This window comes from Gymnoscopelus microlampas (genome assembly GCF_963454915.1).
Source record: "Gymnoscopelus microlampas genome assembly, chromosome: 10".
Lineage (NCBI taxonomy): Eukaryota > Metazoa > Chordata > Actinopteri > Myctophiformes > Myctophidae > Gymnoscopelus > Gymnoscopelus microlampas.
In genome coordinates this window covers 3,181,981-3,195,817 of record NC_139947.1, presented here as the reverse complement: position 1 = coordinate 3,195,817, position 13,837 = coordinate 3,181,981, and the positions used below count along the sequence as shown (strand labels likewise).

The 13,837-nt window shown below is 43.0% G+C and overlaps 1 protein-coding gene across 1 annotated transcript; it reads right to left on the bottom strand.

The window, feature by feature from the left end:
• Positions 1-421: 421 nt before the first annotated feature.
• On the bottom strand, positions 422-13,201 carry LOC311053215 (E3 SUMO-protein ligase ZBED1-like; the record flags this gene model as incomplete). Its single annotated transcript, XM_084068673.1, has 5 exons — positions 422-435; positions 795-871; positions 1,360-1,482; positions 11,384-11,468; positions 11,587-13,201. 5 exons carry the CDS (start codon positions 13,199-13,201, stop codon positions 422-424), a joined length of 1,914 nt encoding a protein of 637 aa, XP_083924799.1.
• Positions 13,202-13,837: the final 636 nt, after the last annotated feature.

Sequence of the window (13,837 nt, the reverse complement as noted above, 5' to 3'; positions counted from 1 at the left end):
ACACATGGAATGATTATATGCAGGTGGAGGTGATGGCCTTTGACACCATTGTGGGAGCCGTTGGCTTAAATGGTCACTGGACCCTAGTTGTATGTATTTTGTCCAAATACACAGCATTATATTTACCACTACTTAAGCTTTGCGTAGGCTACATGACACAACCTTAATCCTATTTGTTCTTAAAGGTGATGTATCCAAAGGCCAACAAGGTCATTTTTTATGACCCTTTTGGAGCATCTGCAACACAAATAAAAATGTGCCAGGATTCCACCAGGTAAGCAAATCCAACACTTTGTGTATTTAAAGCAATGATTTTAAATGCTAGGAATGGTTTGCTCATGTAGGTATTTTCCGGTGATATGGATTTAGTTGCAAAACAAAAGTGAAAAGTAGATCAACACATGATGATTTTGATTTATCCTCATGCTTTAGAGCCTTCATGAGGCAGAAAAGGGGCAATATATCACGTTGGACATGCACAACACCCCAACATCCTGCCCAGCGTGACACATCCTCCTGTGGGGTACTGGTATGCAAAGTAAGATTACAATTTCCAATTTAGGCATTAGCAGATGCTCTCACCCAGAGCAACTTGTGTACATGAACCCTATAGTCAACAAACATATAATATACTGTAGTAATTAAAGAGAACAATGTAGTTCATAGAAACTGTAGCTGGTAATCAACATCAACCCTATCTGTCTACACAACCTACTATCTAAACATGCTTAGAACTTGTGCTCAAGAACAACACATCTAAATACCAAAAAGTAACCTTATTGGGATAGATTCACCTGTAAGTTCTTTGTTCAAGGCAGCAGAACTAATATTGAAGGGGAACACAGAGACACTGGCCTTCCCAACGGACAGCCTGGGAGTCAACCGCATGAGAAGGGAAATAGGGGAATTTCTCTTAAACAGCTCTGGTAGGCTGCAATGCCACTTTGTATCAGCCTAACCAAACAATTAAATGTACTGTATTAAATAGACATTTCTTCAATAGATGACATGTCAGAGCTGTGCCGTGGCTGTGGGGAGAAGGAAGGAGGAGGAGAGGAAGGAGACCATAGTGATTGGGTATGAGGATTTTGAATGTTTTACATGGGGAGCACATAATCTTTCATGGAAACATGCGTTACATTTCAAAAACGTACTTTTATGAAAAGGTCTTTCCATTTTAACTGTGTTGTGATAATGTTTTGTTAAATGAAGTTCATGATTTCTTTCAGATTGAATGCACAACATGTGCTTTTTGGTTCCACATGGGCTGTGTAGCCAATCCTCCCACTGCAGAGGATTTCTTCTGTCCTGCTTGCAGGACAGATGATGGTGAGGCCACCAGCTTGCCTCAGGCCTCACCTCATCATCATCTGTCCTAGATGATGGTGAGGAGGAGTGGAGGAGGAGGAGGAGTAGTGTGGAGGAGGAGGAGTGAGGAGGAAGCCACCAGCTAGCCTCACCACCTCATCATGCATACAGATGCTACAGGTTTGATGTTTACCTGGATCATTTGGAGCACTCAGTTGTTTTTCTTTGCACTCTGTTTTGTTATTGGCAGTATTCTGTCACTTCTTCTTCTGCCACTTTTCGCAGTTCTGGCTGAACCGTGCTGTCGCTTTTTACGAAACTCGGCCATATGGTAGATGGTCATGAAAAACGATCAAAAAATAATTCTCACAATCTTTCGTCAAAAGGTGGCGCTATAGCACTCAATTGAAAGTGCCAACTTTGAACAGGTACAACTCATGCCCTGTTTGACCTACAGCCATGAAACTTGGATACACATATGCGTCTCCTCATGCTGAACAACTTTTGACCTCTGACCTTTAGATCTCCCACCATTTTGAATTATATGAAAAACAGTCATTGGCTCCTAACTTCTGCATTTTTTCACTTACGGAAAATCCGCTCCCATCATTATGTCGGCAGAGGTCCAAAGTTCAAGTGTTAAACGTTTCGTGCAGATTGCTCCAAAATCCCAGGATTCCATAGATTTTAACTATTGCAGTTTTATGAAAATTATTCATCTGCGCCTAAAACATACATGCAGACTCACATTTCTTTGAAACTTTCCAGAAATGTACAGGGTCATTCCAAATATCACTGAAACCAATCTTACTCCAATTGGCCAAAGGGGGGCGCTATAGCAATTTTTTGAAAATGCAGACACTTGTGCCTTGACTCATGAGGAACACATCTATCACGTTCACCAGTAAGCTCCGCCCTTAGATTGTCCGCAATTTTGAGCAGTTTGAAAAACATTAAACCCAGGATTTGTCAGCTACTTGCGTGAAACTGTATCATCTGTATGATCTCTTCTTCACAGTTTCTTTCTGTTGGTCCAATGGCTTCTCCCTTAAACCAATGCCTCACAACACCAAGGTTGCCGGTTCAAGCCTCACCTGATGCAGGCTTCAGTAAAGATGCATTGCACACAACATGATATATCAGTGAATACATGTGCAATTGTTAAATATAATATGAAATGCTTAACAGTATTTGTTTGTCAATTTTCTAACATAATTATGTTCTTTTAGAAAGTGAGCAACAGCAACAGTCCACCTGGCCTATTCCCATGGATTGGATCTACCCACCTCACCTGCTGTCATTCCCTCTCAATCCATAATCACACACACTCTCTCTCTCTCTCTCTCTCTCTCTCTCTCTCTCTCTCTCTCTCTCTCTCTCTCTCTCTCTCTCTCTCTCTCTCTCTCTGCCAGTTCAAAACTCACTTAATGCAGACTTAAATTCAAATTGCATTGCACACAACATGATTGTGTCAATTAATGCATATGTAGTGGAACGCAGTGAGCTGGGATTGAACCCGAGGCTCCCACTCGCCAGTCCAACGTGTTACCAGTCATGCCAATAGGGCTGAGCCCGATTGGCAGGTCTGTTGCACGCCGGTTCTTGGCTAATTTGACTGTGGGGGCTACAATCACCCCCCGATCTTTGGAGCGCGTCCTCGCGCTTCACACTTCACGCCGTGGGCCACCGTACACAACGTTCCTCATGTCCCTCACGCGAGGATATTACGCTCCTCGTCCTGCCGACTACGCCAGATTGTAGTGGAACGCAGTGAGCTGGGATTGAATCCGAGGCTCCCACTCGCCAGTCCGACGTGTTACCAGTCATGCCAATAGGGCTGAGCCCGATTGGCAGGTCTGTTGCACGCCGGTTCTTGGCTAATTTGACTGTGGGGGCTACAATAGTGGAACGCAGTGAGCTGGGATTGAACCCGAGGCTCCCACTCGCCAGTCCGACGTGTTACCAGTCATGCCAATCGGGCTCAGCCCTATTGGCATGACTGGTAACACGTCGGACTGGCGGTCTGTTGCACGCCGGTTCTGGCTAATTTGACTGTGGGGGCTACAATCACCCCCCCGATCTTTGGAGCGCGTCCTCGCGCTTCACACTTCACGCCGTGGACCACCGTACACAACGTCCCTCATGTCCCTCGCGCGAGGATATTACGCTCCTCGTCCTGCCGACTACGCCAGATTGTAGTGGAACGCAGTGAGCTGGGATTGAACCCGAGGCTCCCACTCGCCAGTCCAACGTGTTACCAGTCATGCCAATAGGGCTGAGCCCGATTGGCAGGTCTGTTGCACGCCGGTTCTTGGCTAATTTGACTGTGGGGGCTACACATACGCAATTGTTAAAAGATAACCTGAAATGCTTTCATTGTATGATATACTTCTTTCTGAAAATAGCCGATCTACAATCTCACAACTTTTCAGATAGCAACGTTTTGTGAGCTTGTAGATCGACTACTTTCACTAGTTTCTGTTCCGAGGAGACGTACAATTTCTCTATTGGTAGATGGTTAGGGAACCATTGATCTAGAGTAGTTAGCAAAACAGAGGCCTGGTCCGTCAGTGACGGAATGACTTATAAATATCAACAGACACTACCAGGGCTATCTTATCTCTAGCTCAATGAGAAGAAAAGGCAGCCTTGTTGTCCGGAGGTCACCGGTTCGATCCCCCTCCCAGACGATGTATTGAGGTGATCATGATTTGGCATTCATAGGCGTACGCATAGTATTTCTTGAGGTTAGGGGAAGGCATAGTTTTACTGAGGTTAGGGTTATGGGTTTAAAATGCTCATTTGTTAATTGCATGGTATTCTTTCTCTCAAGTTCAGTCTTCTATGTTTCTATGGCTTATTGTGCATATTACTTATCATTGCTTCTTTCTTTCTTCTCTCTGCAATCCCTGGCCCCGTATTATCGCTGCTTGCAGCTATATTTTACCCTTGTAATAATAATACCCTTATTATGTGTCTGCCCTGACATTGGGAGGTCATGTCAGGATTCAATCCATCATCAGTCATGCCGAAGACTATAAAAATGGTACCCCCCAGTGCCCTGCTTGGCACCAAACATCAAGGGTTGATGTGTTAAGGTCTTGCTCATGGAACACAGCCAAAGGCAAGAATTGAAACTAGTACCTACTGCGACCCAAGCAAGCAGCCTCTCTATCCATTCAGCTGTGCTGATCCCACTTGTACATCAAGCTGCCTCACGCTACAACAACAGGAGCCTCCTGCTCCGTTGGTTTCCACGGCTACTACTTAATTCAGCCACTAAACAAGCTGAGTGCTGATAAATTGTTTGTTAAATGGCCATGTAGTAACGGTGCTAGCACAATCTGCATGGTCTACTGAAATGTGCAATATTCAGTTATGTGCAATATGCTTCCATGCACTTGTCCCATATACAGCCTGTGTGGCACTCAGGTTTCTTTTTTCGTTTCTTCCATTTGATTGTTGTGTAGCCTACTGCAAGAGAACAATGTTTGAAGACTGTCTCCTTGTATGTGTACACTGTACATGCTTGTTGAATAGCTTTTGATTGTGCTATTTAGCATAGTGTATTGAGGATGTAACAACCCTTAATAAATAAATGACTATCAGAGCTTATTTGTCCTCCTTGTACTTCCTATTTCCATCCATGTGGCCATTATGGTCATAATTATCATTATGATATATTGTTCTTTTTAGTCTGTTAATGGTTAGCTATTTAGATTCTCTCTTAGCCTCCCTGGTAGTAGGTTTTTCTTGGTATTACGAATGTTATTTGTTGTCTTTGTCATGTCATGTATTTGTTGTTACTGGCAGAGCTGTGTAACATTTATTTGCCTCTTTTCTTGGCCAGTGCACACTCGTAAAAGAGACTATGGTCTCAATGTGATTTTACTGGTTAAATAAAATAAAACGGTCATGGATATGACATTTTCGCACACAAAGTTGTGGCCATGTAATAGAGTGGTTAGAAAATGGCATTAATGCACAACTGAAGAGGTGTGTAGAGTCCAGGTTAATGGGCTTGATATTGATTAGATAAATGCATTGTGATAATGAGGCTACTTTGAACTGATGGTGCTGCTGTCTTAACATAGGACCTACAGCAGGTGGTGCTGTTCTACGCTCTGCAGTGCACAGCAGCCTTTGTAATTCAAAGATGACTAAGATTATTAATATGATAGGCTATTATGCACTTGTCAGACTTCACACAATAGTTTGTGGTTCATGGTGTGACTACCAACATCATTGACTTGTTTCTACAGCTATTAAATTATCATGTGAACGGAGCGCTTACATTAGTCAATATTATCTGCTTATATGAGAAACCAGTTGATTCAGTTCCATCTAGTTCATATGGTGTTGTCGGTTCACATCTGGACACACAATAAATTATATACATTGTTTCCTCCATTGCCTTCCAGTGTCTCATATCGTGGCAGGTTAGGCGCAGGACTACGGATTTTTGTCAACTGTGGAGGTGGGATCGAATCCCATTCGACACTTTCAGATGTTTTTGTAGATTTTCTTTTTCTTCATTATTCCAACTGTTTTTTATGGCTGCATGTCTTTACTGTTTCATACAAGTAAGATTCCACAAACAATGGGATGGATGTAATGTTTTATTCATTGATATAAACAACGTTAAGCTTTGACGAAGTGATCTCCACCCACTTCCTCAAACAACATCTGCCGTCGGGGACGCGCAGGAGGCCAGTCAAGCCGACGGCCACTTGAACCGCGACACCGGTCGAGCGTCATGTGAAACATGGCTAAAGACTACCAATTGAATTACAAAAGTAGGCTACTTTGAATAAGTCATGATATTTACCTTGAGTTAGAGGATGATGACAACACCCGTGTCAGCCAGTGTCCATTCATCAAATCTTTAAAATAAGTGGCGATGGTTTGTTTTCCACGTCGGAAAGTTGCATCCATCCAGAGGTGGTTCACTCTCAGGTCAACGTGGTGTTTTACACCTAGCCTCGCGTAGCCAGACAATATCACACGACACACTGCGTGGATATGCCGAGGGCTAAAGTGCATGCACTTTTGCAAAGGCAGATTCGTCTGGAACCAGGCTAGTTTTACACCACCACCCCGCGGGGTTTCTATTTGCTGCTCTGTGCTCAGATCCTGTCTAGAGCCCGCCTACCGTATCCGGTCATGTGTACCCATACATTAATAGAAGTACCGTCCGTTTCCGTATCCGCTTTACACCCAGACCGGATCAGCAGCAAAGACGGAGCGTTGTGATTGGTCAGAAATCCCACATGGGACGGTTTGTTTTGAACGGGGGAGGGAGGGGCGGGGAGAAATGGACAGGAGCGAGACGATTTTATTGTCAGCAAGTGGACAGCTGACGGGAGCGTTTTGATCGGAAACAAATCGAGGGGGGGGGGGGGGGGGGGGGGGGGGGGGGGGGATTTCAATTTCATTGGAAACAAGTGGATCGGGTGGATTTTTATTGGCGACATGTGGACGCGGGGGAGCACGGCCGTTGCCTTCCAAGGCAACAGGACCCTGTCCACCTTTTCTTCTTCCATTTTCTTTCATCACTTTTCCTTTTCCATTTCTATTCTTTGCTCTCATTCTCTCATTATAATATACTACATAATTATTGTCATATTATTGTGATCTCTTGTATTGAAACAATCTCCTAAAATGCATATTAGTATAAACTCATTCATTCTCTCACAGAGGAAATGTTACATTTCCACAATAATAACTAGTAACTGAAGCTGTCAAAATATGTAGACATGTACATATGTTTGGTACTTGTTTTTGATATTATCAACATTTTAATTAAGATTTAATTTGCATCTATATTATATCTTTTTTTGTGAGATATGTGAAATTAATTTCATTTTTGTATAACATTAATGTTATTCAAAAGAAAGTGGAAGGCAGTCCCTCCATCCATCCATCCATCCATCCATCCGTCCTTTACTCAGTTACACACCTCCTCCACCAGGTGGCGAAAGGCAACAGTGCCTGGATCCTTTGCTGCTCATTGTGAAACGTTGACCCGGAAGTAAATGCGTGTTGTTTATATTCAGCGTAATGGCGGATTTCGGAGCTTTACACATTAGTATACAATCGGAGCTTTACACATTAGTATACATACAGTAGGAACAGAGAGCTTTACACATTATATACGTATATTACAGTAGGAACAGAGAGCTTTACACATTATATAAGTATATTATAGTAAGAACAGAGCGTTTGGTGAAAATGTCTCATAAAGGAGGTAAAATTAGTCAAATGGAGTCTGTACGGCTGTCGATAAATGAACACATGACGTCGGTGGGAGAGGAGATATTGTGTGTTTTGGAACAACAGCGTGGTGTTGATGTTTGTAGTGTGAAGCTTAATGTCAGAGTGTTTGTGTTGGAGTGCCTCCGTGCGGCTGCAGAGTTCATGTGCAACCTCTTCCAGAGAGAGATAGAGACACTAGAAACTCTGCTGGAGACACAAAACAAACTGCTGGACGTGATGCTACAGCCACACATCAAACTACACAGAGCAGGTTGGTTCATGCTTCATGTCAAAAACATATACCACCATATATCTCATCCATGTCAAATCAGAAACCTAGTCACATTCTAACTCGCTCCAGCGATTGGCTAGTCCTTCTGGTTCCTTTTGCCAGGTCGGAACTGGGAAAGACTGCTTTCAGCTTTGGTGCAAAGCCTGATCGTTGGAACCTCTTGCAACAAGAGCTTAAACCGAATACCCTATTATCTATTGGCCATTTTACGTGCATTACCTGTATGCAACTCTTTTAGCTGATTGCTGTCAACATTCAACTGTTTTAACAGTTTTTTTTGTCAACATTATCGTTTTTCTTGTTGTTCTTATGTTATTTATATGTGTGTAATCTTTGCATCATTGTAAATGAGGGTCTCCCTCAATGATCTTTCCGATAATCTTAAATAAAGGTTAAATGAATGAATGAGCTAAGCTGCTAGCTTAACTACACTTGATGTATTGATTGAATACTTTATTAGCAGTTTGCAAATAAAAACACAGGAAAGTACAGTTCTATATAAGGTTTGCTAAGAGCATTTTAAACCCAAGAAAGCCTATGGCTTGTTTCCAGTGGGGTCCTTTGCACTCAATTAATCAAAACATTTAATGACACAAATATGCAAAACATCATATAAACAGAGTAGGGATTTACACTCCTTTACGACGTTGTTAGGGCGTTCCACATTTGTGGCATAGTAGGAGAAAAATGTAACCGCTTGTTTTGAGCCAAATCTGGGTTCAACGTGATTAGTGGAGCTCCCTCTGGCGTAGGGGTGTTCGATATGGCGATAGTATATCGTCGTGACGATACTATGTATAAAAGCATGATATGCTTTTTTAGAGATATCGTATCTATCGTCATAAAGTGAGTCACTCAGTCATAGAGCGTGGCAGCGTGCACTCACATTCTATGATTTCCAGTTCTATACCTTAATTTATACTTCTGTAGTACTACGGTTTCGTTCGCCAAAATAGCAGATCTACAAGCTAACAACGCGTCTCGACCGCACGTCCAGACCGCATTGATTGCTTGAAGATCTGTTGTGTTCATCAGACAGGCTCCCTAAGTCCCCGCGCCCTTCTTGGCAGCGAGGAGGACGTCGCTCTTGAGTCTGCACAGCAGCAGTAATGGACGGAGAGTCAGGCTCATTTGGATATTCAAAAAACCGACACGGTGCAAACTAAAGTTAATTGCAAAGTTTGCAATGTTCGAACGTCACTCGATATAACTTTTAACCAAACGCGGGTGAAACAGCGAATGTGTCCTCGCATAAAGAGTGCACGCACATGGATCGACGGACCTCGCGCATCGATTAAAAACAACAATTCGTACCTCGCTTACAAAAGCTTATCAACACCATGAATTAACATAGGAATGACCGACCTGGCTGGATGCATATCAATGATCCATTATGTGACCTGTACTTTTCCAGTGGTGGAAAAAGTACTTAAGTAAAAGTATCAGTACTGCAATGCAGAAATACTCACAAGCTCACAATGGGTCGCAAAGCAACGCGTTGTGAGCTTGTGGATCGGCTATTTTCAAATAGCCGACGTATATAGGGATAAAGTGGTTAATGCGTGTTTTGTAATAATACAAATCTACAAAGTAACTAAATTGTAGTGGAGTAAAAGAACAATATTTTCCTCTGAGATGTAGTGGAGTAGAAGTAAAAGTACTGAAAATGTAAGATAATCCAGTAAAGTGAAAATCCCTCAAATTTGTACTTAAGTACTTAGTTACATTCCACCACTGACTGTCAGATGTTCTGTCTGAAGCAGTCTGTTACACTAAGGCAGGTACACACGGCAGGACCTTAAAGTGCTCGGGGGGGTCATCTGATCGTTAAGCATAACACATTTCAGGAGTTTTTTTCTTGAAATCGGCTGTCATAATATCGTTGTGGTTTTCACAACACGATTGATCTCCGACAAGGGCTGACACACTGCAGGATAGTTCACTAGGATGCTATCTCCAGAGTCAGACCCAATACATACATTTGTGTTTATTCCAATTAATTTTAATCGACGTATCCCGTGATATGCCCCTCTCTCTCGCTCGCTCGCTCGCTCGCACGTAAAGTGCGCAGAAGCGGTCAGTGACAGAGTTGCCATGTCCGCTTATTATAAGCGACTTTGGGGTTGTTTTTCTGTAAAGTTGCTTGAAAGTGTAGTTGCTTTTTTGGCCTTGTTTCTTAATGTTTTTTGAACCAGTTGTTCTCAAACATTTTCATGGCAAGGACCCCCAAATTAATAATAATAATTAATTGTCCACAGAGGCGCAGACCTCCCCCTTCTGAAAACATGTTGTGCCATAGACCCCCATTCAAGATCTGTGTGGATTTTGTAAATATCCCCCCCCCCCCCCAAAAAAAAACTTCTTTAAAAATAGCCTATCTTCAACGTGAGCTTGTATAACGTCTATTTTCAATTATCCAATGTATTTGTATATAGGCTTAATTGTGAAAACAAGCCCAACAAAAGCGACTATGAGCACCATAGTCGCTTTTGTTGGGCTTGTTTTCACAAACCTGGTTGCTTATTTCTCTCGCAAAATCTGGCAACACTCACTCACAGACCACACACACGCACACACACACACACACACACACACACACTAGGGCTGTCAGTTGTACTGTAAAATGCCATTCGAATTTCAAAGCCTTTTTATTTGTAATATTCGAATATTTTCGAATATGCACGCGCGATTTCTTTGGGGTTTTATTTTTTAAAATGTTCGGTTTTCGGGCGGGTTCGGGTACTTTTTTCCCGTTTAAAAAAACGTTATTTCGGTTTTAGGGTTAGGTTCGGGTTACACAGTACAACGAACATCGAGGTGGTTAATTATGCACGTTATGTCCACTAAACGGCGCCCCATCCAAAGCTACTTTTTCAACGCAACAACGCTGATGTCGCTTGCATGTAATAATGGTAGGCAGGCACAAAATGTATAACGTTGGATACGTTGTATTTTATTGAGTACAGCACAGATTGCTATCTAATGCACTTCACTTGCACTCAGTAGACTCAATATGAAACGAGGAAGGAACAGTCTTTAACAGCAGGACAAGTCCAGTTTCTCTCTCCTTTTTTTTAAAACAATGAATAGGCTATCAATCATGACATGAACACATTGTGTTCATGTACGCTGAACAGTCCCAATAAGTCCAGCAATGAAAGTGAAATAAGCGAACATTGCGACATTGCAACTGTGTAAATCTTAATCTGTTAAATTATCTTGTCAACTTTGACCAAACAAAACCACTGTTCCAAACGAGTAAAATAATATGAAAATAATAAAGTGCTCAGCGTTCAGCAGCATCAAATAAAAACAAAATAAAACAACAACATTGGCGAGACTTAAAGGTTGTTAGCCAAGAACACAAGGCGATCCACGTTTTCTGGATCTAATGCAGAGCGTTTTTTATTTACGATTATCCCGGCGGTGGAGAAAACCCTCTCTGCTCTAACCGAAGTACCCGGGATGCACAAATAGCGCCGTGCCAGCTGGGCAAGGTGGGGGTACTTGGAACATGACACCCCCCACCACTCCAGTGGGTTGCCGTTGCTCGGTAGCGGGGTCTCTCTCTCGTACGACACCATCTCTTGTTGTAGTAGGTCTACGGTGGCACCTATAGGACCACATTGAAAATAAGTGTTTCGTTACACTTTACACTGGGTTTAAGTTATATTGTGCTTACTTTTATTTATTTTACCCAAAAAATGTACCAAAATAAAATAAAAACAAACCTGATGGATCTGGTGCTTGACTGTAAACATTCCCAAACAGATCTCCCATGGCGCTAAGAGCTGTTTTCTTGGCTGTCTTGCCCTGTCGCGATGTCCCTGCTGTAGCCATGGCTGCTCCTTCCTCGTCTTGCCCCGGGCCCTCAGCAATCACAATCACATCTCGCCCCTCTTCAACCGGCAGCAACTGCAGTTCACTTTTAATTTTCTCACGTACTTTATGTTTTTGTCCGTCGTCCAAATGAACCAGCCGAAGGAACCGCGGGTCGAGGTAGCTAGCGGCGTTAAGTAGCATGAAGGCAGATTTGTCCTCGCTGTATCTCTTCTTGAGGTCAGTTGAGATCTTTGTTTTCATTTCATTGACTGCTGCTGGGTCGTCGGTGGAAGCCTGGAGTTGCGACAAAAGCACAAACTTAAGGGGAAGAACGGCTGATGCTGTTGGGAATCGGTCGGTTGATAAACCCTCAGTGGCCACTTTGAAAGGCTTAAGCACTTCTCTGACCCTCTCCATAATCCTCCACTCATTGGTGCTCAACTCCAGATGACTGAGTTTTTTTTCCATGATTACCGCTGCAACGGGGGCTTGTTGCTCAGCTGCCCGACACACCATGTCGTAGGTGCTATTCCACCGAGTAGCGCAGTCGTTGACTAGCTTATTTTGTGTGACTTCAAGTGCCGTCTGCTTGGCCTCCAGGAGGTACATGTCTGCTGGAGACTTGTTGAAATGCAGTGCTGTGGCCTTTAGTCTGCTGACCGGAGTTTGAATGGCTCGAACTGCTAGACCTTTCCTCACAGCCAGGTTAATTGTGTGAGCCATACACGGGACGCTGGTGGCATGGAGGTGCTGCTCCACCGCATTAATATAATTAGTTGCGTTGTCCGTGGTGATGGCGAGAACGGACTCACTACTAACGTTGTACTCATCGAGTATGCCTTTTATGTAGCCTGCGACATTCTCAGCTGTGTGGCTTGTCTGGGCTTCCGCGGTTTTGAGAATGACATCTTTCATCTCCCATTTCTCATTTATAAAATGTGCAGTGAGTGTCACATAGCTTTCCGTTGCTAGTGACGTCCACCCATCTGTGGTCAGGGCAATCTTTTCTCCAGTAACCATTTCTCTGACTTTGTTTTTAGTGACATCATATAGCTTCACAACTCTGTCAGTGATTGTGGTGTTGCAGGGAATTATGTACCTTGGCTCAAGCTCCCGTATGAACTCTTGGAACCCAGCCCCCTGCGAGAGGTTAATCGGTCTCATATCTTTGCAGATAAATTGGGTCAATTTATTTGTAATCGCCTTCTGGCGAGCAGCAGGTAAACCTCGCGACGAGGAGGAGGGGGGCAGAAACGAGGTGATCCTAGCCTGTTTTAACTGTGGTTCATCCAGATCTGCCATCTCGGCAAACGTAGCAGGGTGCAACATTGCGACATGATTCCTCAGGTTGCTTGTAGTGGTGTGATACTTCATTTCGATCTTGCATACTCTACAGATTGCTATGTCTTTTCTTGTTATTTTTCCGTTTTTGGATGGAAATCCAAAAACTTTCCACACATCACTCCTTAAATGATCAGGAGTGGTGATCTCTGGTGCATCCACGACCTCGCCGCCTTCTGCCATGTTTACATCTACTGCACTCACTCACTGTCGCGCGGTGCTGACTCACAAACAGTATTGTTGATATCACGTGACCTGACGAGCACATTCTTTACATGCCTGCAGGCAAGAAGCGGCCTTGTTTCGCATCGTTAGATTCTTTAATAAAACACATTTTATTTAAAATTTTATAAAAAACAAAATGTATTTAAAAAAAAAAAAAAAATGATAAAAGCTACATTCGAATATCAATTTTAACATTCGAATATTATAAAAAAAAATAACATTCGAATTATTTTCGAATAGTGAAATTCGTTCTGACAGCCCTAACACACACACACACACACACACACACACACACACACACACACACACACACATACAGATCGCTCGCTCTCTGTGTCTTTCTCTCTCTCTATCTCTGTGCAATAGTCTCAAATAAACAGCCCCTCTTCTAGCACGCTCTCTCACTCTTTCTGTTTTATAATAATGTTTAACTTAATACAGGACTGCTGAGCGGTAACTATGCGGGGGATGATGAGGATCTGTTTGTTGTGGTCAGGTCCACAGACCTTCCATAGCCACGGTGGCTGTAATGTGCTCTCATTGGCTGTAGCGTGCATCTCCTCGCAAGGTGATTGTAGCTCCTTTCATATTGTA